Source organism: Heterodontus francisci, chromosome 3 (assembly GCF_036365525.1).
Source record: "Heterodontus francisci isolate sHetFra1 chromosome 3, sHetFra1.hap1, whole genome shotgun sequence".
Lineage (NCBI taxonomy): Eukaryota > Metazoa > Chordata > Chondrichthyes > Heterodontiformes > Heterodontidae > Heterodontus > Heterodontus francisci.
Genome location: NC_090373.1, coordinates 82,658,782 through 82,685,596, shown reverse-complemented (window position 1 = coordinate 82,685,596; position 26,815 = coordinate 82,658,782). Strand labels below are relative to the sequence as shown.

At 42.6% G+C, this 26,815-nt stretch overlaps 1 protein-coding gene across 16 annotated transcripts in view; it reads left to right on the top strand.

Moving 5' to 3' along the window:
* Positions 1–26,815, top strand: part of LOC137357516 (dystrobrevin beta) — a 580,754-nt gene that overhangs the window by 441,433 nt on the left and 112,506 nt on the right. For all 16 annotated transcript variants that reach the window (XM_068023985.1, XM_068023970.1, XM_068023952.1 and 13 more), the window contains 3 exons: positions 10,944–11,031; positions 14,904–14,989; positions 22,913–23,026. In XM_068023985.1, the coding sequence (XP_067880086.1) occupies positions 10,944–11,031; positions 14,904–14,989; positions 22,913–23,026 (288 nt within the window). The remainder of the gene's footprint in view (positions 1–10,943; positions 11,032–14,903; positions 14,990–22,912; positions 23,027–26,815) is intronic.

Genomic DNA, 26,815 nt, shown 5'->3' with positions numbered 1-26,815 from the left:
CCCTCTTTTATAATCTAGTCTGTACTTCGTATAAACTATTAATTTTAATTAAAATGCTTCTAGATTTGCTCTGTGCATATTACCTTTTCAATTCAGTTACTGTTATACTTATCCTGATTGGAATTCTATTAACTAATCTAAGCTGTAAATTTAATACAGTACTTCATAGTTCCCGACTGCTAGATTAAACAAAGACCCTAGATTAGAGAGAAAAAAAACCCTAAGAACTCGCCAACCGATCACTTGCCTGTTGTCCTCTGATGTCACTCCTTGCGCTTTCTGGAAAATGCCGTGGAAGGTCCATTCTTTCCGCACTCTGATTTATCAGCCGCTGCCGTCGCTGCTGCCAAATCATGCTGTCTCCTGCTGTCTCACTCAGATCGCGCCTTGGTTTGTAAAAGACCAGACAGCACCTCTTCACTCACTGACCAAATTCACTGAGTTGCATACACTGTCGCAGCTGTATTCCGTCGAGCTGGACCTCGTGCTACTTACTTACTGACTTATTGTCACCCTTATCCTGACCGCAGGAGCCTGTGAACCACTGCAAAAACCTGCACCAACATGGATATACACCTTTTCTCATACACCTTTCCTGCAGCTGTTGCCCCAAGACTCAGCTTCCTCATTAATTATATTCTGAACATTTATGTGAAAGAACATTGGACTTTGTAACAAGATTCTGTTATAAAAACTGTGATTTTTAAAAGTTTAAGGTGGAATCAGATGTCAGGTGACCTCACATCAACTCTGTTTAAAGACAGAAGTCGTGGTTACCAGGACAGCAAAGCACACAGATCAACGACTTTTTTTGAAAAAACAGATGAAGAACAATGGGTTTCACCCTCCAAGACTTTTAGATCATAAACAAGGGGTCAGTGATTCTGAGAATGCAAATGTACATGGAAGCTGCTAACACCTGGAAACAGTGGAAAGCCCGTGTGGCACTGCTGAAGCCAAACCTGTGGACTTTGCATATTGGAAAAGGACAGTAAACTTTTGACATGTGATTCCAGATAAATTTAACAGATTTTCTGAAGGCAGAAAGGCTGAGAGAAAGGAAGACAACCAGCTATGGCAGCCTCGAGAGAGAGAGAGAGAGGGAACACCTGCTGTCAGAGAAGACTGATGCAATGAAAGGCTGCAAAGACTTGAACCTGTTTTTTTGAAAGTTGAGAAGGAAAAGATCAACAGGATCACCTTATTCATGGACAACCAGGTCAGAAGTGCTCGAAGTGAGTGAAGAGGGCATTGATTTTGAAAAGGTCTAGGAGATCCAACCCATTGCTACTGGGAGGAGTTTGGCACTTATAACTACAAAGATTTCAGCATTGAAGAGGACTGTGTAACATATAAGTGTGATGTAATGTTTTCAAGTATTTTAATAAGTAAAGAAAATACCTTTTTAATTTGGGTTATCAGCTACTGTCTAGTTAATGGGGATTTCTTTCAGTTCAGCTGTTAGAAGTCTTAAAACGTGAAATCTTATGTAATTCTTTAAATTGGTCTGGGGGGGTGGGGGTTCATATCTCGTATTTTTAACATTAACAGACTCACTAAGGTCGTAACATTTGCCTTAAAGATTGTGAAAGACCTTTTGAAGAGCTGCTCACAGTGTTCCAAGCACCTTGACGTTTTCGATGTCCAATTCCAGTGTCCTGTTACCAACTAGTGTTATGGCATATGAGGCAGTTATCCTTTCTGGTACAGAGCCATTTGCTATGTAACATAAAGAGCGAGATTTGTGACCAAACTGAGGTGCTACTGAGTATCCCTATTTTTGTGTTCGGTATCACAGCATATAAACATTATACGCTTAACTTTCATCCGTGCGTTAATCCCATCAGTAGCAGTAGCAAAGCTAATTCTATTTCTCGCCGAATATTTAATAATTTTTTTTTTGAAATTAATTTGGCTTGAAAAGTAAAAGTGAAAAGCATAACTTTAAGTGGTTTGCACAAATAAATATTTTGTTTCAGTGTTTTGCCCTAGTTTTTAAATCATTTCAAATATATCATTCAGATGTAAATATATTGATGATTTTCTTCAGTTCTGAATCATTTTCTTTGCTATTTAATTTAAATGACAACAATAGCTAGTGTTGTATGTCTTTGGTTTGACTGCTTCTCGAATGGTAAGTAAGCAGTTTGTTTCCACTTGCAGCCTCTAAATTGATTTAGAAAGTGTTGCCTCAACTTTTATTTGAATTGGACCATTAAACTGAATTATTGGTTATAATTTTGACAGCTTTTCTTTGAACAGAAGATGACTACTTTAAGAACCACGAAGAAATTGTCTTGGAGTAGCTCAGTTGAGACTAATAGCATTGCATTGTAGGGTTTTCACTCCCTATTTATGTTTGTATGAGTTTAAATGTGACTTGGGAAACCTCAATATAGTGCTGATCAATCCAGAGCAAGGAATCCCACCTGAGATTGTGATCTGGAATAGAGTCATATTGTGTTATCTTCAACAGATGACCAAAAACAACCCCTCGAATCAAACATACTTAGGTAACACAACGTTGCAGTCACCGTGTGCCTACATAGCAATAGGTGCCCAACCACCCACGTCCACAGATAATGCTCTGGTTGGTAAATATAATTGTGATCAGGTAATACCGGCCACAATATCGAGATGCTCTGTCTTCATGCAAAGCTTAAACAGTTACAATCAAGGCGGGAGGAGTGCACCAGTCTTTTCTAGTTCCATTTCTCCAAGGTCACAACATATATTTTTAAAAACGGTTACTGATGTGGTCAATCATATATGCTACTCTTTATCCCAGAATAAAATACACCAACCAGGTTTCTTTAATAAACAACAAAATTATCAGTTTATTATAACACAAGATGTAACCAGTAACGAAGCAAAACATTAAACTAGGGGCGCAGTGGTATAATCTAGGGGAGGCAGTGGCGTAGTGGTATTGTCACTGGACTAGTAACCCAGAGACCCAGGGTATTGCTCTGGGGACATGGGTTCAAATCCCACCACAGAAGAAGGTGGAATTTGAATTCAATTAATAAATCTGGAATTAAAAGCTAGTCTAATGATGGCCATGAAACCATTGTCAATTGTTGTAAAAGCCCATCTGGTTCACTAATATCCTTTAGGGAAGGAAATCTGCTGTCCTTACCTGGTCTGGCCTACATGTGACTCCAGACCCACAGCAATGTGGTTAACTCTTAAATGCCCTCTGAAATGGCCTAGCAAGCCACTCAGTTGTATCTAACCGCGACGAAGTCAATAAATAGGAATGAAACCGGACGGACCACCCGGCATCGACCTAGGCACCGGAAACGACAGCGGCAAACCCAGCCCTGTCTACCCTGCAAAGTCCTCCTTACCAACATCTGGGGGTTGTGTCAAAGTTGGGAGAGGTGTCCCAGAGACTAGTCAATCAACAGCCTGACATAGTCATACTCACAGAATCATACCTTACAGACAATGTCCCAGATTCTGCCATTACCAGCCCTGGGTATGTCCTGTCCCACCGGCAGGACAGACCCAGAAGAGGTGGTGGCACAGTGGTATACAGTAGGGAGGGAGTTGCCCTGGGAGTCCTCAACATTGACTCCAGACCCCATGAAGTCTCATGGCATCAGGTCAAACATGGGCAAGGAAACCTCGTGCTGATTACCATCTACCGCCCTCCCTCAGCTGATGAGTCAGTACTCCTCCATGTTGAACAGCACTTGAAGGAAGCACTGAGGGTGGCGAGGGCACAAAATGTACTCTGGGTGGGGGACTTCAATGTCCATCACCAAGAGTGGCTCGGTAGCACCACTACTGACTGAGCTGGCCGAGTCCTAAAGGACATATCTGCTAGACTGGGTATGCGGCAGGTAGTGAGGGAACCAGCAGGAGGGGGAAACATACTCGTCCTCACCAATCTGCCTGCCGCAGATGCATCTGTCCATGACAGTATTGGTAGGAGTGACAACCGCACAGCTGTTGTGGAGACGAAGTCCCGCCTTCACATTGAGGATACCCTTCATCAGTGCCACTATCACCGTGCTAAATGGGATAGATTTCGAACAGATTGAGCAATGTAAAACTGGGCATCCATGAGGCGCTGTGGGCCATCAGCAGCAGCGGAATTGTACTCAACCACAATCTGTAACCTCATGGCCCGGCATATACCCCACTCTACCATTACCATCAAGCGAGGAGACCAACCCTGGTTCAATGAAGAGTGCAGGAGGGCAGGCCAAGAGCAGCACCAGGCATACCTCAAAATGAGGTGTCAACCTGGAGAAGCTATATCACAGGACTATCTGCGTGCCAAACTGCGTAAGCAGCATGCGATAGACAGAGCTAAGCGATCCCATAACCAACGGATCAGATTGAAGCTCTGCAGTCCTGCCACATCCAGCCATGAATGGTGGTGGACAATTAAACATCTAACTGGAGGAGGTGGCTCCACAAATATCCCCATCCTCAATGATGGGGGAGCCCAGCACATCAGTGCACAAGATAAGACTGAAGCATTTGCAACAATCTTCAGCCAGAAGTGCCGAGTTGATGATCCATCTCGGCCTCCCCCTGATGCTCCCAGCATCACAGATGCCAGACTTCAGCCAATTCGATTCACTCCACGTGATATCAAGGAACGACTGAAGGCACTGGATACTGCAAAAGCTATGGGCCCTGACAATATTCCAGCAATAGTACTGAAGACCTGTGCTCCAGAACTTGCCGCGCCCCTAGCCAAGCTGTTCCAGTACAGCTACAACACTGGCATCTATCTGGCAATGTGGAAAATTGCCCAGGTATGTCCTGTACAATAAAAGTAGGACAAGTCCAACCCGGCCAATTATCGCCCCATCAGCCTACTCTCAATCATCAGCAAAGTGATGGAAGGTGTCATCAACAGTGCCATCAAGCGGCACTTGCTTAGCAATAACCTGCTCAGTGACGCTCAATTTGGGTTCCGCCAGGGCCACTCAGCTCCTGACCTCATTACAGCCTTGGTTCAAACATGGGCAAAAGAGCTGAACTCAAGAGGTGAGGTGAGAGTGACTGCCCTTGACATCAAGGCAGCATTTGACTGAGTATGGCATCAAGGAGCACTAGCAAAACTGAGGTCAATGGGAATCAGGGGGAAAACCCTCCGCTGGCTGGAGTCATACCTAGCGCAAAGGAAGATGGTTGTGGTTGTTGGAGGTCAATCATCTGAGCTCCAGGACATCACTGCAGGAGTTCCTCAGGGTAGTGTCCTAGGCCCAACCATCTTCAGCTGCTTCATCAATGACCTTCCTTCAATCATAAGGTCAGAAGTGGGGATGTTCGCTGATGATTGCACAATGTACAGCACCATTCATGACTCCTCAGATACTGAAGCAGTCCGTGTAGAAATGCAGCAAGACCTGGACAATATCCAGGCTTGGGCTGATAAGTGGCAAGTAACATTCGCGCCACACAAGTGCCAGGCAATGACCATCTCCACCAAGAGAGAATCTAACCATCTCCCCTTGACATTCAATGGCATTACCATCGCTGAATCCCCCACTATCAACTTCCGAGGGGCTACTATTGACCAGAAACTGAACTGGAGTAGCCATATAAATAACGTGGCTACAAGAGCAGGTCAGAGGCTAGGAATCCTGAGGCGAGTAACTCATCTGACTCCCCAAAGCCTGTCCACCATCTACAAGGCACAAGTCAGGAGTGTGATGGAATACTCTCCACTTGCCTGAATGGGTGCAGCTTCAACAACGCTCAAGAAACGCAGGGCGGCGCAGTGGTTAGCACCGCAGCTTCACAGCTCCAGTGTGCCGGGTTCAGTTCTGGGTACTGCCTGTGTGGAGTTTGCAAGTTCTCCCTGTAACCACGTGGGTTTCCACTGGCTGCTCTAGTTTCATCCCACCGCCAAAGACTTGCAAGTTGATAGGTAAGTTGGCAATTGCAAATTGCCTCTAGTGTAGGTAGGTGGTAGGGAATATGGGATTAATGTAGGTGGGGATGTGGTAGGGAATATGGGATTAATGTAGGATTAGTATAAATGGGTGGTTGATGATCGGCACAGACTCGGTGGGCCGAAGGGCCTGTTTCAGTGCTGTATCTCTCTCTGACTATGACCATCCAGGACAAAGCAGCCCGCTTGATTGGCACCCCATCTACAAACATTCACTCCCTCCACCACTGACGCACAGTGGCAGCAGTGTGTACCATCTACAAGATGCACTGCAGCAATGCACCAAGGCTCCTTAGACAGCACCTTCCAAAACCGCGACCTCTACCAACTAGAAGGACTAGAGCGGCAAATGCCTGGGAACACCACCACCTGCAAGTTCCCCTCCAAGTCACGCACCATCCTGACTTTGAACTATATCACCGCTCCTTCACTGTCGCTGGGTCAAAATCCTGGAACTCCCTTCCTAACAGCACTGTGGGTGTAACTACCCCAAATGGACTGCAGTGGTTCAAGAAGGCAGCTCACCACCACCTTTTCAAGGGCAATTAGGGATGGGCAATAAATGCTGGCCTGGTCAGCGATGCCCACATCCCACGAATGAATTAAAAAAAAATTAACACACAGATTGAAATATGGAAGTTCACTTTTTAAATTCCCCACACACAAACACACACACACACGCAACAAACAGAAATGCTCCCTGCAGAGGTTCATTACACAAAAAAAAGACAAAAAAGAATACTTTGGCCAAATACTTGCAAATTCTTGATGAAAAAAAAGATATGGAAAGATGTCATTTGTCCCTTTTTGGTCTGGTGTCCCAAATACGCGTAGACGGTTGTCACAGGGATCTTTCCAGAGCAGTTCTTTTCAGGCGATGTTGAGGATCAGTTTGGCAGTCTTTAGAGGAGACATGCAGCATCACGGGTTTCTGGCAGGTTTTTCAGGGGAAATGCAGCATCAGTTTCTCTATTTCTTACACTTGATACTCAGGAAGTTCTCAAAGAGACAGAAGAGGTTGAGCTGATGGTGGCTGCTCTCTTGGCTGGTTTTCTCCAATTGTCTTAAAAACAGTTCACACCCCAACATACTGTCCAAAGCGAAACCAAAAACAATGGGCTGGATTTTATAAACGGCGAGATAAAAAAACACGCCAAAGGGCCGTTGCATCTTTCATGCGGTGGCTCATTTGCATCCCTGGGGTGGGTCACCCCGCCCAATCATGTGGAGAGGGTGGGCTGACCGTCACCGGCAATGGCGTTAGCTGCCTGTGCGCAGGCGCTGATGCCATTTTTAAAGGACTGTCAGCCCTGCTGGCTAATTTAAATATTTAAAGATGAATCTTCCCCTCTCCCACCCACTTCCATAACAATTAAATTAATTATTTGCCCTATCCCCCAAAACACTTGCCTTTCCCATCTGACCTTCTCCCCAGCCCCCACCTCCCAAACTGCACAAACTTTCAACAACAACCTTTCCCACCATCCCTTACACCCATGACGTTAATTTGGCCCCATTACACCACCCTCCTCACACTGATATATTTATTAACCGTGTACAGGGCACAATTTCAAAATTTGCAGATGATACGAAACTTGGAAGCATTGTGAACTGTGAGGAGGATAGTGTAGAACTTCAAAAGGATATAGACAGGCTGGTGGAATGGGCGGACAAGTGGCAGATGATGTTCAATGCAGGGCAGTGTGAAATAATTCATTTTGGTAGGAAGAACACAGACAGACAATATGAAAGGGTACAACTCAAAAGGGGGTGCAGGAGCAGATGTGTATATGTGCATAAATCATTGAAGGCAGCAGGATAGGTTAAGAGCCTAGTTAATAAAGTATACAGTATCCTAGGCTTTATTAATAGGGGCATAAAGTACAAGAGCAAGGAGGTTATGTCAAACTTGCATAAAGCGCTGGTTCGGCCTCAACTGGAGTATTGCATCCAGTTCTGGGCACCGCACTTTAGGAAAGATCTGAAGGCAATGGAGAAAGTGCTGAAAAGATTCACGAGAATGGTTCCAGGGATGAGGAATTTCATTTACGAAGATAGATTAGAGAAGTTGGGACTGTTTTCCTTGGAGAAGAGAAGGCTGAGAGGTGATTTGATAGAGGTATTCAAAATTATGAGGGGTCTGGACAGAGTAGAGAGAGAGAAACTGTTCCCACTCGTGAAAGGATCGAGAACGAGAGGGTACAGATTCATGGTAATTGGCAAAAGAAGCAATGGCGAAATGAGGAACATCTTTTTCATGCAACGAGTGGTTAGGATCTGGAATGCACTGCTTGAAAGTGTGGTGGAGGCAGGTACAATTGAGGCATTCAAAAGTGAATTAGATAGTTAACTGAGAAGGAAGAATGTGCAGGGTTGTGAGGGAAGGCAGGGGAATGGCACTCAGTGAATAGCTCATTCGGAGAACTGGTGCAAACACGATAGGCCGAATGGCCTCGTCCTGTGCTGTAACTATTCTGTGATTCTGTAAAACAAATAGTGGAATAAGGCTTAGTTTGTGTGTTTTTAAGTTATTGGCCAAATCAATTAACAATATTGTATTTTGGTGGTACATGGATAAATGGAGTTTTGGCCTAGAATATATTTTAAAAATTGCTTTTAATCACATATTTCAGTCAGGTTAAAGAAGAACAAGCTTGCAATTAATGTGGCGTTAAAAGTACCTGCACATTACTTGGCACACGCATACCTGCACATGTGCAGTAGGACACCGAAGGAAGCACATGACTTGGTTGATAAAACTGAGGTTATATAATTCAATAAGTCTCACTCATGGCATTACCTTAGTGCTAACCAAGGTGATCAGTCATGAACCTGAACTGGTCCATACCCACATAGAGCAAGATCCAGACAACATTCAGGCTTGGGCTGATAAGTGGCAAGTAACATTTGCGCCACGCAAGTGTGAGGCAATGACCATCTGCAACAACATAGAATCACCTCCCCTTGACTTCAATGACATTGGCATTGCTGAATCTTCCACTATCAACATCCAGTGGGTTACCATTGACCAAAAACTTAATTGGACCAACCATATAAATACTGTGGCTACAAGAGCAGGTCAGAGATTGGGAATTCAGTGGTGAGTAACTCACCTTCTGACTCCCCAAAGCCACAAGTCAGGAGTGTGATGGAATACTCTCCACTTGCCTGGATGAGTGCAGTTCCAGCAACACCAAAGAAGCTCAACACCACCCAGGACAAAGCAGCCCACTTAATTGGCACCTCTGCACCACCAGTGCACAGTGACAGCCGTGTGTACCATCTAGAAGATGCACTGCAGCAACTCACCAAGACTCCTTCGACAGTACCGTCCAAACCCACAACCTCTACCACTTAGAAGAACAAGGGCAGCAGAGGCATGGGAACACCAGCAGCTGCAAGTTCCCCTCCAGGTCGCACACCGTTCTGACTTGGGACTATATTGCCTCGCCGTTCCTTCGCTGTCGCTGGGTTAAAATCCTGCAACTCCCTCCCTAACAGCACTGTGGGTGTACCTACAGCACACGACTACAGTATCTTAAAAAGGCAGCTCACCACCACCTTCTCGAGGGCAATTAGGGATGGGCAATAAAGCTAGCCTTGCCAGCAATGCCCTCATCCCATGAATGAATAAAGAAACCGAAAAATATTTCATCTGTAACTGTCTGTGTTAATTCTGCTCCCTTATATTGTCAGTGACACTGATAAACACAGCACTTTGCAAGCATAGGCCAGATGAACACACTGCAGAAATGCCCCAGTACATGTAATAAAGCAGTTTTGATTAAAAATAAGTGTTATTGCTGCATTTTTTCTACAGTTCTTGAACTGTGACTTCAGTCTATGTTCATATGGAGTGAAAGAGAAGGCTGTCGTTTGTCAAGAATATAGAATGGGGCTTGGAGCCAGAGGAAGATATGGGAAAGGTGGGCTTAGAGTCTTGAGGTGGTGAGAGCAGTGCCTGGAGAGAGATGAGAAGTGGGACCTGAAGTTGTTGGGAGTGGCACTAGAGGGACCTGGGGCCCAAGACTAGGACCATGCCAAAAATTAGATGTGGAAGAAAAGGAGAACTCAGTGGCTGTTATGCCATAGTGAAAAATAATTCTAGATTGAGAGTGGGCTGTTTTTGTGACTAAATTAATAAACAAAATTGCACGATATACTGTACAGCTTTTGGGGTGGAGGGGGGGCGTCGGGGGAGAATTCTTTTACACATCAGACCAAATGGAATTGTTATTGGGCTCTTTGTGTGTTTACAATATCACTAAGCATAGTGCCCAAATAAAGTCTTCTCACATTTTCCCCCCCAAAAAACAAATATGTTCTCAAAGTTCTGTTAACATCGTTGCCTTAAATTACCACTTTGGCGCACCAGTGAAGAGGATTCCCTTTCAGGAAAATCAGACACGCTTTCAACATTCCATAAATTCAGTCTATTCATACAGCTTTATGAGTCATAGTTGAAATCACAATATCCAGCCTTATCAGGGAAACTTAAGGTAGAGGACTTGATTTCCAAAGGACAGCAATGAAATTAAGAACACAGAAGCCTCCTATTTTGTGTTCGACCATAGTTTATATTGATACAAGATCTGAGAATAGATATTAATAGTTTTAAAAATATAGTTTTTTCTCTCAAATATTAGAATATTGGACAGTGACATTTTTATATATCAGACAAAACATCAGATTTTTGTTTTTAGTACTGCTGGATAATTTACCATTTTTGCCATTAGGTTTGAATCAAACTCTACCAAACCCCGGTGTACTTTCTTCTTGTTCCCCAACCTTGTGTCGTTGAATGTTCGGTGGGTGTCTCTCCCTCTTTGGGGTTTGGTTAATGTGCAATGTTGCATTGCCAATTTGACATGAGTGAGTAATTATGGAACTATAACACTGTTGAAACTCTGACCTAACAAACAGGTTCTGGTCCCATTTACTTCAATAGGGTGAGGGTCCACTCCTGAAAATAAAAGCTAATTTCTAAAGGATTGCATTTTAATTTTTATTTATCTGTGGGCAGTGTCTTGGATAGTCCGAGTAGACTCGATGAAGAACACAGGCTGATTGCTAGGTACGCTGCCAGACTAGCTGCAGAAGCTGGAAACACAGTAAGTACCACACCCTCCCTATTCTAAATCACTTCTTTCAGGCCTTGGCCTTGCCAACCAACATCCAAAAAATGACATCCAAAAAAAAGATGTGGATGACTAGGTTTCTGTAAGATGTACAATAGTGGGCCTTTGCCTTGATTTTAGTGCATTCATTCGATCAAAGGGTTTCAAACATTGTTATGAATCCGAGGAGTGAATTGAGCAGTTTATAATGGCTATCTAAACCAAAGGTAGCATTACAACCTGGAAATGCGTGCAGAGTATCGCTTCTACATAAAGCATGTATCTTGCGACAGGTATATGTTTTAGGTTGGTTATCTGCTAGAACCTGTCTGTTTGGTATGGAACAGAGTGCCATGATCATTCAGCTGTACCCACTGAGTGACTGATAAATGTATATGATCAATCCAGTTGTTATATAACAGTGTATCTTAGGCTGCTGCAATCTTCCTTCTAAACATACCCTGTAAGAAGCATTGGAGAGAAGGTGCTTTTGATCAGTTAGTTTAAAAGAGTGAAAGATGTACTATGCTGGTAGCAGTTTGACTCTGCTTTGCTCATTGTCAAAAAAACACCCGTTCCGTTCTGCTAGATCCATTTTATCACACAACTAGAGCTTGAATCAAAGCAGGCCCTGACGAGCAAAAATCAAATGTTTGTCACACTTCCACAGTCCTCCCAGTACATGTCACTGAATACTTTGTTGGGTTTTTTCCTATTGACAGTGGTATTTGTGGCTTAAAACTAGCTATTCAAGACAAAATAGGGAGATCAATTTACAATGTATTGATGGAAAATCCTTGGGAATTCATCTGTGCAGTACAACTGATTAAAGTTTATAAATGCAGGTCATAAGTCTGAATTAATGTCACAGAATTTTGTTTGATTGTCTTTGGGAGACACAGATAAACTGCTCTTGAGATGTATCTTGGGGTTTACCTGTGCTTATGTACTGCCCTCAGGATATTGAGTAGGTTGGGTAGAGCAAATTGGCTGCAGCAGGAATTAGCTTGATGAACAAATTGCCCTTTTCTCTTCTGTAACTTCTTAAATTTTTGTCTTCATGATTTTGCATAGAGTGCAGTTAGGGGCAACAACTTACATAATCACTAATTGAAATTAATAAAAATCGGTTTACCAATTTTTTCCCATATTGCTAGTCATAGCCAAGCTTCTACATCGTAGTCTTTTGTAATTTCACTAGCACCAGAATGTGGCAGAAATTAATTCAAATGGAATTATTCATATTCCATTGCTGCAGTAAACTCTTGTCAAATGCTAAAAAAGTACTGTTCAGTATTAAAAACTGTACAGTGATTTGGAATAAGCATTGAAAACAACAGCAAGAGATCTCATTTATACCAATTCCTCTGTCACATTTCAAATCATTCCCCAGGATCTTTGGGTACCATAACCACTGTTGTTTTCAGCAATTATTCTGGAGTTGTTTGGCGAGCAAGTGAAACACTAGTTTTCCTTCCCCTTCTCTGCCTTGATTAAATACAATTTGTGACTGAGAGCACAATATTGGGACCTGCTGCCATGTCCCCACTGATCCACCTTCAAGCTGAGAAAGAGTCATAGAGTACCCTCTCCCCTCCCCTTCTAATTTACCATCTCCCTATGGAGAGATGAATTGCCTGTCTGTAGAGTACTTGTAGTAGTGAGGTTATGATTAGGAACCAGAAAGCATAGGGATCAAATAGTTGTTAAAAATGAGCAGGGTAGGAGTGAGAAGGGAAATTAGGTTGAATTTTCTTTTTTATATACAGTGGGTCATAGACTTGTGGAGCAAGGTACAAGGAATGCGTTTGAAGTAAATGGGATCAAAAGCCAAGTAAAGATGTTTATGGAGAAAGAAACATTTGAGATATATGATAAAGATGCTGAGTAGATTGTCAATCTGTCAAAAAGAGAAGAGTACTTGTTGGGCTTCATGGTCTTTCCCTGTTTTCAAATATTCTCTGTTCTGACCAGAATCCATCCTAATGGAGTAAAGCTCTTGTGATATTTTAAATCTGTATGCACACTGAGTATGAGTAAGTACTCACTTATATCTGATGAGCTTGTTTGTATTTTGAGTAAATACAGACACATGTAGATTAGCATATCTGTGTGCTGTCCTGTTACTCTGCAAACAGCTCTACCTGATGGAAATCAAAGGCAACTTTCTCTCTGAAAAATATATGCATAATATTGTATTCAATAACCATGTGCGATAGTGAGTAGGGGTATTGGGTGTTGGAAAGACTAGTGCAATCATCTTTGGCCCCCACAGCCAACACAGTATTCTTGCATCTTATGCTATACGCATTCCCAACCACTGTCTTAGACTGAACCTGTTTGAAACCTTGACATCCCTGAGTTGAGCTTCTGATCCCATGTCCTCTCAATGACAAAGATTGCCTATTTCCATCTCTAACATTGCCTGCTGCTGAAGCCATTGTTCATGCTTTTGTTACCTCTAGACTCCACTATTCCAATTCTCTCTGAGCTAACCTATCATCCTCTAACTTCATAAACTTCAGCTCAATATCAACTCTGCTGCCTGCCTCCTATTCCATATAAAGACCTGCTTGCCCATCACCCATATCCTCACTGACCTCTATTGGCACCTCATTCCCCCAACACCTCAGATTTAAAATTCCCAACCTTGTGTTTAAATCTCTCCAGGGCCCAGCTCATCGACACCTCTGTCACCTTTTTCAGTTCTGCAATCCGCCCCAAACTCTTTATTCCTGTGGTTGAGGCCTCTAGCAATAAAGATAGGCATCTATTGTATTCCTGGATTCTCACCAGGTATCTCTGAGCCGCTCCTGTTTCACTGCCGTAAGTTCAGTTTGCATGTAAACAGGACGACTGCCTAAGTTATGATGGCAAAGCAAGGGAAGCCTGGAGGAAGTTCTTTACGTTTATGTTTACAAAGTGAATTTAGATGTCCAGGATTCCATAATATTGACCAGTTTTACAGGAGAAGCTGAACTAGCTGATGTCTGGAAGATACAAGGTGGCAGCTTTTCCATAAGATGTAACTTGTCCAGGGCAGTATCAAAAGGCCTGAATCAGTTGTAGGTTTTGTAGCTTTGAATTTCGAAGTTGAATTTATTATCAATGTTATTAATTCCACAGACTCAGTGTGGGTGGAGATCACTTTTGTCTCATCACAAAATTCATTTCAGTCTTGTAGACTTGGTGATTTACTGGCACCAGACTTTTCCTTTTTGTGATAATTCTGCTTAGAGAGTATTTTAGTCATTCTTGCCCTGCTGATTCTTTGCTGTAACTTGACAATTATGAAAATATTACTAATCCCTTTAAGAATTAGTTGAGGAAATTTGAGTGAAAATAAAGTAGGCAATAACGTCCATGTGACAACTGGAGTTATTTACTGCAATTACAATTTTTATGATTTATGGCTTTTCAAGATCATCTCAACTATAGGCTGGCCACAGTTCATGTCACAAACGTCTCTGCTGGACCATTGTATGAAACACATTGCCAGAGAGTGATCGAAAGATAGAAGGGGGAAAAAAATAGAAATCTGAAATATAAATGCAAAATTCTTGTTACAACTCAGATAACCAGGCTCTGAAGGATAGAACTGGAGTCTAGTTTTCATACACTTACAAGCTTTTATTTACAGAGACACACATTAAATATTGTTTACCACCAATCCAACAACCAGTTTCAGCCTGCTCCAATATATTTGAGGACAGGTGAATCCCCAATTAATGTTGACCACCTGAGTGCCATTAGACACCTAATTAATATGCAATTGACCATTCTCAGGATGTAGAGGATGGCAGGAAAATATAACTAAGTTAAGTACTGAATATGTGGTTGTTAAAATGTATTATTTGCTATTTTAGCAGCGTCCAACATCAGAACTGGCTTTCAACTTCGATGCCAACAAGCAGCAGCGGCAGTTAATTGCAGAACTGGAAAATAAAAACAGGTAAGAAAGATCCTGTCTAGTGCCTTAGCAGTGACACCGCAGAAGCTCTGATTCTAGCATCGCTTTGTATTGAGGGCAAAGTTCATAAAACAATCTGTACTCTGGTTCTTCAAATAACTACTTATTAGTGGACAAAAAAGATAGTAAGAGCTACAAATGGGGAATACGAATAGAAATTTGCTATCAAGATTAACACTATATGTTATCACAAATTAGAAGAAAAAGAGTAGTCAAACACAATGTGGACCCTTTAAAAACAAATGTGGGTAATATTGCAAATCAAAATAATGAAATGGTAGAATTGTTGAATAATTACTTTGTGTCATTCAGAGGATGAATTTAAAAATCTGGCTTTCCAGGGAAACTAATAATGAATTAGGCAGGAACTGAAGAATTTAGATTGGGGGCGGCTGTTTGAGGGTAAATCAATATCTGACATGTGGGAGTCTTTCAAATGTCAGCTGATTAGAATCCAGGACCAGCATGTTCCTGTGAGGAAGAAAGACAAGTTTGGCAGGTTTCGGGAAGCTTGGATAACACGGGATATTGTGAGCCTAGGGTACTGCCTATGTGGAGTTTGCAAATTCTCCCTGTGTCTGCGTGGGTTTTCTCCGGGTGCTCCGGTTTCCTCCCACAAGCCAAAAGACTTGCAGATTGGTAGGTAAATTGGCTATTATAAATTGCCCCTAGTATAGGTAGGTGGTAGGGAAATATAGGGACAGGTGGGGATGTGGTAGGAATATGGGATTAGTGTAGGATTAGTATAAAATGGGTGCTTGATGGTCGGCACAGACTCGGTGGGCCGAAGGGCCTGTTTCAGTGCTGTATCTCTAAACTAAACTAAAAAAACTAAAAGGAAAAAGGAAGCATTTGTAAGGGCTGGAAGGCTAGGAACAGATGAAGCACTTGAGGAATATAAAGACAGTAGGAAGGAACTTAAGCAAGGAGTTAGGAGGGCTAAAAGGGGTCATGAAAAGTCATTGGCAAACAGGATTAAGGAAAATCCCAAGGCAAGAGGTTAACCAGGGAAAGGGTTGGCCCACTCAAGGACAGAGAAGGGAATCTATGCATGGAGCCAGAGGAAATGGGCGAGGTGCTAAATGAGTACTTTGCATCAGTATTCACCAAAGAGAAGGACTTGGTGGATGATGAGCCTAGGGAAGGGAGTGCAGATAGTCTCAGTCATCTCATTATCAAAAAGGAGGAGGTGTTGGGTGTCTTGCAAAGCATTAAGGTAGATAAGTCCCCAGGGCCTGATGGGATCTACCCTAGAATACTGAGGGAGGCAAGGGAAGAAATTGCTAGGGCCTTGACAGAAATCTTTGCATCCTCATTGGCTACAGGTGAGGTCCCAGAGGACTGGAGAATAGCCAATGTTGTTCCTTTGTTTAAGAAGGGTAGCAAGGATAATCCAGGAAATTATAGGCCGGTGAGCCTTACGTCAGTGGTAGGGAAATTATTGGAGAGGATTCTTCGGGACAGGATTTACTCCCATTTGGAAACAAAGGAACTTATTAGCGAGAGACAGCATGGTTTTGTGAAGGGGCGGTCGTGTGTTACTAATTTGATTGAGTTTTTTGAGGAAGTGACGAAGATGATTGATGAGGGAAGGGCGGTGGATGTTGTCGATATGGACTTTATAAAGCCTTTGACAAAGTCCCGCATGGCAGACTGGTGCAAAAGGTGAAGTCACACAGGATCAGAGGTGAGCTGGCAAGATGGATACAGAACTGGCTCAGTCACAGAAGACAGAGGGTAACAGTGGAAGGGTGTTTTTCTGAATAGAAGGATGTGACTAGTGGTGTTCCGCAGGGATCAGTGCTGGGACCTTTGCTGTTTGTAGTATATATAAATGATTTGGAGGAAAATGTAGCTGGTCTGATTAGTAAGTTTGCGGACGACACAAAGGTTGGTGGAGTTGCGGATAATGATGAGGATTGTCAGAGGATACAGCAGGATATAGATCGGTTGGAGAATTGGGCGGAGGAATTGCAGATGGAGTTTAATCCGGACAAATGTGAGGTAATGCATTTTGAAAGGTCTAATGCAGGTGGGAAGTATACAGTAAATGGCAGTATCCTTAGGAGTATTGACAGGCAGAGAGATCTGGGCGTACAGGTCCACAGGTCACTGAAAGTGGTAACGCAGGTGGATAAGGTAGTCAAGAAGGCATATGGTATGCTTGCCTTCATCGGTCGGGGCATAGAGTATAAAAATAGGCAAGTCATGTTGCAGCTGTACAGAACCTTAGTTAGGCCACACTTAGAATATTGTGTGCAATTCTGGTCGCCACACTACCAGAAGGATGTGGAGGCTTTGGCGAGGGTACAGAGGAGGTTTACCAGGATGTTGCCTGGTCTGGAGGGCATTAGCTATGAGGAGAGGTTGGAAAAACTCGGATTGTTTTCACTGGAACGACAGAGGTGGAGGGGCGACATGATAGAGGTTTACAAAGTTATGAGCGGCACGGACAGAGTAGATAGTCAGAAGCTTTTTCCCAGGGTGGAAGAGTCAGTTACTAGGGGACATAGGTTTAAGGTGCGAGGGGCAAAGTTTGGAGGGGATGTGCGAGGCAAGTTTTTTACACAGAGGGTGGTGAGTGCCTGGAACTTGCTGCCAGGGGAGGTGGTGGAAGCAGATACGATAGCGACGTTTAAGAGACATCTTGACAAATATATGAATAGGAAGGGAATAGAGGGATATGGGCCCCGGAAGTGCAGAAGGTGTTAGTTTCGGCAGGCATCAAGATCGGCGCAGGCTTGGAGGGCCGAATGGCCTGTTGCTGTGCTGTGCTGTACTGTTCTTTGTTCTTTGTTGAAACAAGGACTGTAACTCACTAAAGTTAACGTAAGCAAGAAAATAGTATTCGGAAAAATAATGGCACTAAAGACTGATAGAACCCAGGTTCTGATGGTTTCCATCCCAGGTTTTTAAAGGATTGGGTGCGGAAATAGCAGATGCTTTAGCCATAATCTTCCAAAGCGCTCTCAGGTCCGGAATTGTCCCTTCAGATTGAAAAATTGTGATTGTAACTCCATGATTTAAGAAAGGTGCAAATGTGAAGCCAAGAAATTATACACCTGTTGGTCAAGCATCTGTTGGGGGAAAGTTATTGGAATCCATAATTCAGGACAGAGTGACTGAGCACTTAAGAAAAATTTGAGCTGATTAGAAAGAGCCAACATGGATTTGCAAAGGGTAGGTCATATCTAACAAAACGAATTGAATTTTTGAGGAAGTAACTAAAGTAGTGCAGGGGAATATCTATGGATGTTGACTATGGTTTTACAAAAGGTATTTGATAAGGTTCCATATAAGAGACTGTTAGGCAGAATGAAAGCTAATGAAATTGAAGATAATTTATTGATCTGGTTAGGAGATTTGTTAGACAATAAAAAACACAGAGTAAGGACAACAGCTATGTACTTGAATTGAAAGGAAATGACTAGTGTGTCCCACAAGGATCTGTGCTGGGGCTGCAACCAAAAAAAGATAGAGTTGAGTATTTTTTAAAACTGTGAAAAGCTAGAACAGAGGTGATCTAAAACATTTACGGGTCCATGTATATTGATCACTAAAATGTAGTGGTCATGTACAAAATATAATCAAAAAGGCCAATGGAATCTTTGCCTTTATATCTAGAGGGTTATAAAGGTGAGGAAGTTTCGCTGCACCTATACAAATTCCTGGTTAGACCACATTTGAAGTATTGTGAACAGTTCTGGATACATACTTTACAAAAGATATATTGATCTTGGAAGGAGTGCAGTGCTGATTCACCAGAAAGTTGCCAGGGCTCTGAGTTAAATTATGAGGTGAGATTACAGAAACTAGGCTGGTATTCCCTGGAATATCGAAGGGTAAGGAGTGATTTGATTGAGATTTTTAGGACTTTGAAAGGAATCAATCAAGTAGGTAGAGAGAGACTTTTTGTCCTCTGTTGGGGGGAGCTGAGGATAAGGGGACATTATCTTAAAATCTGAGCCAGGCCACTCAGGAGAGAAGTGAGGATACACTTCTGCATGCAAAGAGTGATAGAACTGTGGAACTCTCTCCCATAAAAAAGCATTAGATGCCAGCGCAAGGTGGGTAAATGGAGTAGGATTCAGAATAGCTATGATCTCATTGAACGGCAGAACAAACTGGATGGGCTGAATGGCCTACTCCTGTTCCTATGTACGTATATGCATCTACTGCAAGATCTGGTGTCTATGTCACCTTCCTGCTACATGTTTTCAAAGCCTTTAAATAAATGGCACAATGTATGTCACAATTCGAAAGATTAACAGTTTATCAAATGGAGCAATTTTATACTAATAATGCACTCTATATAAATAACAATGATAATAACAAAATACAACAATTTTGTTTAGAATTAGGTTGTTAATTGGTGACTTCCTAATGTGTTTGTAATCCCCAAAATACGCACTTCATTGTGACATAGTTTGCAGTATAACTGCAGCCAAACTGATGCGAGTTCTGGATTCAGCTTAGGGTGTGAAACCATATCAAGGAGGATTAGTCTTCTACCATTTCAGTTTCACATTGGCCGCTGTATACAGTGTGAAGTGAACTTCATAAACTTAAGTTGTAAAAGGTTTCCAGGTACCCCAACAGAACAGCTCTACATTTCTGTTGTTGGTAAAGGGCCAACAGTGCATATCACTCTTTACTTAGATGAACAATTCCACCAACACAAGTGTTGGGCCCAGTTTAGTAGTGACATAAAGTTGGTGCTATAACTTGTACCTCCCCATAATTAAACCAGGTACCGTGCCACTCTCTGATGATGCTCACATTTTAATTGCAGCATGAATAAATCTGTTACTTTTGCAGAACTGCTGCCAGCCTGAGGTCAGTTTTTCCTAAGATTTTTTTTTATCTTCAGGATATTTGTTTGTTCTACTTGGTTAGCCAGAATCAGATGGCAGCTGTAAATGGCAATTCGGAGCTGCATTAGATCAACTCAAGATCATGTATGACATCTGATTTTTCCCTCCCTTCCTATGGATACAGGACAGGCTTCCACTCGCTGTCCTTCAGTGATTGTGGAATCACAGGTGTGATGAAGTGCATCTTAATTCAACTCTCAGCTGCCCATTATTCCACCACTGAGAGGTTTTTCAATCATCCCCATGTGTTTTTCTTTAAATGTACTCATGCTACCTCCAATGAAGAATGGCTCAGATGGATTGCAATTATTTCTTGGATTTTCCAAACAGTGCTTCAGTCACCAGAATCAGTATCAGAAGCAAGTGCTGGTACCATGGGTATAGTGAGTGTGTGCTGGAGTTTAAAAACGAAGTTAGGATGATGACATATAACCAGACACCTCCATGCCTCCTTCAACCCCTCCACTGCTGTCAAACACAGGGGACATGATAGAGGTATATCAAATTATGAGAGGCATAGATAGGGTAGATAGCCAGAGTCTGTTTGCCATGGTAGGGGTGACTAAAACTAGAGGGCATAGATTTAAGGTGAGAGGGAGGAGATTTAAAGGGTTCAAAGGGGTAAATTTTTCACACAAAGAATAGTGGGTATCTGGAATGAGCTGCCAGAGGAGGTGGTGGAGGCAGGAACAGTAGCGACATTTAAGAGGCATCTGGACAGGTACTTGAATGAGCAAGGCATAGAGGGATATGGAATTAATGCAGGCAAGTGGGATTAGTATAGATAGGCATTATGGTCGGCATGGACACGGTGGGCCGAAGGGCCTGTTTCTATGCTGTACGACTCTATGACTGCATAACATGGGATCCAGGGTGAGCTAGCCAATTGGATACAAAATTGGCTTAGTGATAGGAGGCAGAGGGTGGTAGTGGAGGGTTGTTTTTCAGATTGGAGGCCGGTGACCAGTGGTGTGCCGCAGGGATCAGTGCTGGGCCTCTGTTGTTTGTCATATTTATTAATGACTTGGATGTGAATGTCGGGGGCATGATTAGTAAGTCTGCAGATGACACCAAAATTGGTGGTATAGTGGACAGTGAAGAAGGTTGTCTAAGGTTACAACAGGATATAGATAAACTGGGAAAGTGGGCAAGGGAGTGGCAAATGGAATTTAATGCAGACAAGTGCTAAGTAATGCATTTTGGGAAGTTAAACCAGGGCAGGACATATACAGTGAATGGCAGGGCCCTGGGGAGTGTTGTTGAGCAGAGAGACCTTGGGGTGCAAGTACATAGTTCCCTGAAAGTGGCAACACAGGCAGACAGGGTGGTGAAGAAGGCGTACGGCATGCTTGCCTTCATCGGCCGAGGCATTGAGTACAAGAGTTGGGACGTCATGTTACAGTTGTACGTAATGTTGGTTAGGCCGCACTTGGAGTACTGTGTGCAGTTCTGGTCACCGCACTACAGGAAAGATGTGATTAAGCTAGAGAGGGTGCAGAAAAGATTCACAAGGATGTTGCCCGGTTTGGAGGGCTTGAGTTATAAAGAGAGATTGGATAGGCTGTGTCTCTTTTTCCTGGAGTGAAGGAGGCTGAGAGGGGACATGATAAAGGTATATAAAATTATGAGAGGCAGAGATAGGGTAGATAGCCAGAGTCTGTTTCCCATGGTAGGGTTGACTAAAACTAGAGGGCATAGATTTAAGGTGAGAGGGCGGAGGCTTAAAGGGGATCAAAGTGGTAAATTTTTCACACAAAGAATAGTGGGTATCTGGAATGAGCTGCCAGAGGAGGTGGTGAAGGCAGGAACAGTAGCAACATTTAAGAGTCATCTGGACAGGTACTTGAATGAGCAAGGCATAGAGGGATATGGAATTAATGCAGGCAGGTGGGATTCGTATAGATAGGCATTATGGTCGGCATGGACACAGTGGGCTGAAGGGCCTGTTTCTATGCTGTATTACTCTATGACTCGAAACAACTTTTCCATCATCAAGTCTTGGATGAGCCACGATTTCATTCCAGTTGGGAACACTGAAGCCCTCTGATTCAGCCGCTACCACAAATGCTGTGCCCTTGCCACTAATTCTAGCTCAGTTCCCTGGCTACTGTCTGAGGTTGAATAAGACTGTTTGCAAGCTGAGCCTCCTTTTCAGCCCAAGCATTAATTCTTGGCCTCATATTCTTTCCATCACAGCCCCCCCCCCCCACTACTTCCAACTCTAACATCGCACACATTTGCCCCTGCCTGAACCCATTTCAGCTGAACATCTTATACCTTCCCACCTCCAGACTTGATAATTCTGATACTCTTATGGCCGGTCTACCTCCCATTCTATGTGCTGTGTAAACTTTAGCTCCTCCAAAACTCTGCTGCGCATGTCCCACTCTGTACCAGGTCCTGTTCATCCATCACCCCTGTCCGTGTTGGCTGCCAGACACCAGCACCTTCAGTTTAAAATTCTTATCTTCATTTCATGACCTCACTCCCCCTTATCTCTGCAACCTTCTCCAGCCATACAGCAACCCCTCTCCCCAAAATTCTTTGTTCCTTCAACTTTGACCTCTTGTGAGTCCTTTCCTCTTGTCTCCCTATCTCTGATGGCCATGTAGGCCCGATTCTATGGAAACTGCATCCCGAAACCCCTCCAATTATTGCAGCGGTTTCCCCTCCTTTTAAGATCCTCCTGAAAAATCCACCTCTTTGGCCATTTTTGATATCTCCTCCTTTGGCTCTGCAATATTTTATCTGATTAAATTTCCGAACCACCTTGGAATTATTTTAAATATATGAGCTAATATATAAATTCAATTTGTTGTTATGTACACTGTGTTTTACTAATAATGCTGTTTGCTACAGTAACTGGAATATATTCCAAATAGATGATGCAAGGAACACCACTTGGCTAGAAATGGTCTTTGTAGATTTTTGGAGAAATTACAGGGCATTGTTGTGTTATGGCATGATTACTTATGGAATTGTTGTAATATCTTTCAGAGTAACTCTTAAATCTTACTGCTTTTGGTTTCAGGGAAATCCTTCAAGAAATCCAACGTCTCAGATTAGAACACGAGCAGGCCTCGCAACCAACCCCAGAGAAAGCGCAGCAGAATCCTACCCTATTGGCTGAACTGAGGCTACTTAGGTATGGTCTGACAAATGTCAGGTTAGAATTTTTGCTCTGCATGTCTGGTATGTTTTGATCTGCAACATCTCAGTATTGTCAAGTTAACAAAGTGCCAATTCCTGCAACGTGCAGTGAAATTTATGATTACTTCAGTTGTGGCAAAACAAATAGCATGAAGCAGCACCCAGTGCTTTTCAGAACACATTGCTTATTTTTATTGTGCACATATTTTGTGTACTTAAATTTCATTGTCTTTGTTTTAATGAGCAACTGTAAACAACTATCCATCATTGTGGTTAAAAGTACTGCACCTGGCCTGTCTGTTGAGTGTGAAGCATGCTAATCAACTCACTAGAAGCAACCAATCAAAAATACTTAAATAGTTATTATTTCACCAACTCTCAAAAATTTGCCATTCACAAAGGTACCATTTACTTGATCTGCTAGATTAGCTTGCTACTTCCTTCACCTATCACAATATACCCTCAAAAATTTGCAACATAAAAATGCATTGAAAATCCATGGGTTTCAGGAAAAGCTCTCAAAATTTGCCCAACCACTGAAGCATCCATCTTTTAATAATTCCAACAATTCTCCCACACCCCACCGACCCCCATGTAGTCCTATGAGGCCTTCCTGGGATCTTCAAACTTTCAGCAAGACCTTGGGTTGCAATGACTTTGTACCATTGCCATATGTGATTGGAGGGCTCAGTATCTCTTTGTGCTTTTTGTTTTGCCTTGAGTGGCACCTGTGTGCATACTTGCAGTATTTGCTTGTATTCCACAAATGTACAATCATAACATTTATCCAGCTTCTGCACTAAGTGACCTTCATTACCCATCTCATGGGAGATATTGTATTGGCTGAAATTATTCTGATTTTTCCACCAAGTGAAAGGTACGTTGTGTCTTTAAATGATCTCGAAGAGTTCTGAAAATACTGTGTTTTAATCACTGCTTTTGTTGTTACTTTCCACTTTTGTAGGCTTGTCATATAGACTTTTTTTTCCCATAAGGAGTTTGTGCCTATTTATCTGAAAATCTATCCAATGCATCTTCCTGCCCAAAAAGATAGAAATAGTAATGATTTGCCATTGCTGAGTTTGCATCTGCTGACTGGTGTGTGAGCCAGTCTTGATGCTGCTTATTTAACAGTAAGGGGGTTCATAGCAGCATGGTGCCCAGAATGTCAAGTTGCAGACTCCGCTCAGTTCCTGGTCTGAAGGGAAGGCTTGAGGTGTTGGCCATGTCCTTCAGCACCGCAAGGGAAAATCAGACAGAGATTTCCTACCTGTTCGACACCTTGTGCTAGGTGTTAGGCAGCCAAAGGGGGCATGGACAGAATGTAATGCAGGCTGTCCAACTGTCATCTCAGTAGAAGCAGCACAAGCCTTTAAACGCCTATTTGTGATCAAAATAATTGGAGTTCTGTAAACTACCAAGGAAATCCACGAAGTTCATTCAGCACTTGGCAACCATTTGATGGTTGGGATTTTGTTTTATGTGATACAGTTTGCAAACCACATTGGTGACACCTTTCTGAGAACTCACAAAACAAGATGGGAGTCTGGTACGATCTGAATCAGAAAAAAAGGATCCTAGTTTGAGACCATCATCAAATTTGCAATATCCATCCCTTTATGTCTAAATTGTGATCCTTAAATGGATATGCAGGGAAACGACAAGATGTTCCCATCGCTGATCCCGGGACACCCCATTAGCCACTGTTTTCCAGTCTACGAAACATCCATTTACTGCACATACGCTAGTACTCACCTTGGCAACTGGTGGGCAACATACCCCCTAATTTTGCATGTAGTGCGCAGGCGATTTGTTATGTGCGCGGCCCTTTAAATCTTTTGCGTGGCCGCGCTTGTGCAGTAACTTAAAGGGACCGATTTATTTGTGGTCTGCATGGGAATTTCTGGGTTGTGGCTTGGCCACGCAGCTCAGAAGGAACATTGTTGATGGGTCTAAAAAAGTAAAATCAGAGTAGAATTAAGGCTGCTAATTTATTTCCCTTTCACCACTTGTTGATTCATATACCGTTGCTTATTTAATGAGAAAATTCAACACCTATGTTGCACCACATCACAGATTAAAATGTTGCCCAAAAATGCTGCATTTATTTTATTTTCATAGAATGATGCAGCACAGAAGGAAGCCATTCAGCCCATTGTGCCATTATATATTTATTGCCTGTCAATTAATCAATTAAGGTTCATTTTAATCTAAATGAATGTTTTATTCTCAGCGCTTGTCATCTTTGGCTCAAATCGCTCCAGTGTTTTGTGCTGGAACCTCAGTTTTATTATGTATCAGGTGCATTTTCAGTTGTCAGCTGAACCACAAGATGGTGTAAGGCACCACAAAGAGTGTGCACTTCACCTGAATCAAGCCACCTGCTGGTTGACTCATCCACCTCCAGAATGAATAAAAGTCAGTATTTCAGTGTGCTGCCTGGAACACAGGCATGGATAAGAATAGAGCAGAAGGACAGTACTGAAGAGTTGAACTAAATTAGCCAAAATATTTTAGTAAAACTGGTTCTCAAGGAGAGAACATTTCCTTGGAAAGTGTCAGTGCAGTTTTTAACTTGGCCACCTGAGAGGTAATCCAGTTTAGCAGACTGTCCGCCCATTTGAAATGAATATGATAAAATAACCAGGTGGGTTCCACAACAAGTGGACAGTGTGCTCCTCCAGATTAAACAGGAAATCACATCCTAAGTAGTTTACAGAGAAACCTATGGGGGAGAAAAACTGCTGAAGCTTTTTAAATCTGAGCCCTTAACTATCCATTAATAATGTTTGGATTATTTTTACCTGACATTTTTACTTATCCCCTGATAATTGTTTTATAGGAACGTAAGAAGTAGGAGCAGGAGTAGGCCATTCAGCCTCTCAAGCCTGCTCCGTCATTCAGTGAGATTATGGCTGATCATCTACCTCAATGCCATTTTCCTGCACTATCCCCATACCCTTTGATATCTTTAATATGTAGAAATCTATTGACCTCTGTCTTGAATATACTCAATGACTGAGCCTCCACAGCCCTCTGGGGTAGAGAATTCCAAAGATTCACTACCCTCTGAGTGAAGAAATTCCTCCTCATCTCAGTCCTAAATGACCCACCCCTGATTCTGAAACTGTGTCCCTTGGTTCTAGACCCCTCAGCCAGGGGAAATATCCATCCTGAATCTACCCTATCGAGCCCTGTAAGAATTCTGTATGTTTCAATGAGATCACCTCTCATTCTTCTAAATTCTAGAGATACAGGCCCAGCCTCCTCAATCTCTCCTCATAGTTTGATCCCGATCTGTCTGCTTACTTCCGGTGGTATTGTTACCAGGAACGTATCCTGAGGTAATATAAATTCCTTTTCAACTTTGGGAGAGAAATAATTGCCAGTTCAAGCAATGAAACTGAAAAGGCACTCTCTGTAGCAAAGCATTTCGATGAGTGGCACATTCCATCTCCGAGATTGTACAGACATAGTACATCAGAGATCAGCAATACTAGAAAAGTTTGTTTTAATAGTTTTTCGGTCTGCTGACTGATTACATTTAGATTACAGGATTCAAATTTGCAGAGGTTCTTCAAATCCAGCGCTTGGGAGATTAAGGTCACATTGGCAGCCAGTAGCCATCCCTGCCCTTCAATTGACCTGCCTCTCTTTAACCCAGCTGTAAATCAGAGATGAGCACAGAACTGGAAAAGGGAATCCAAGCACAAATTGAGTTTCTTGCCCACCCCCCACAAAAAAGAAACTATTTTGAATGAATTTTCATGAATAACTACACAAA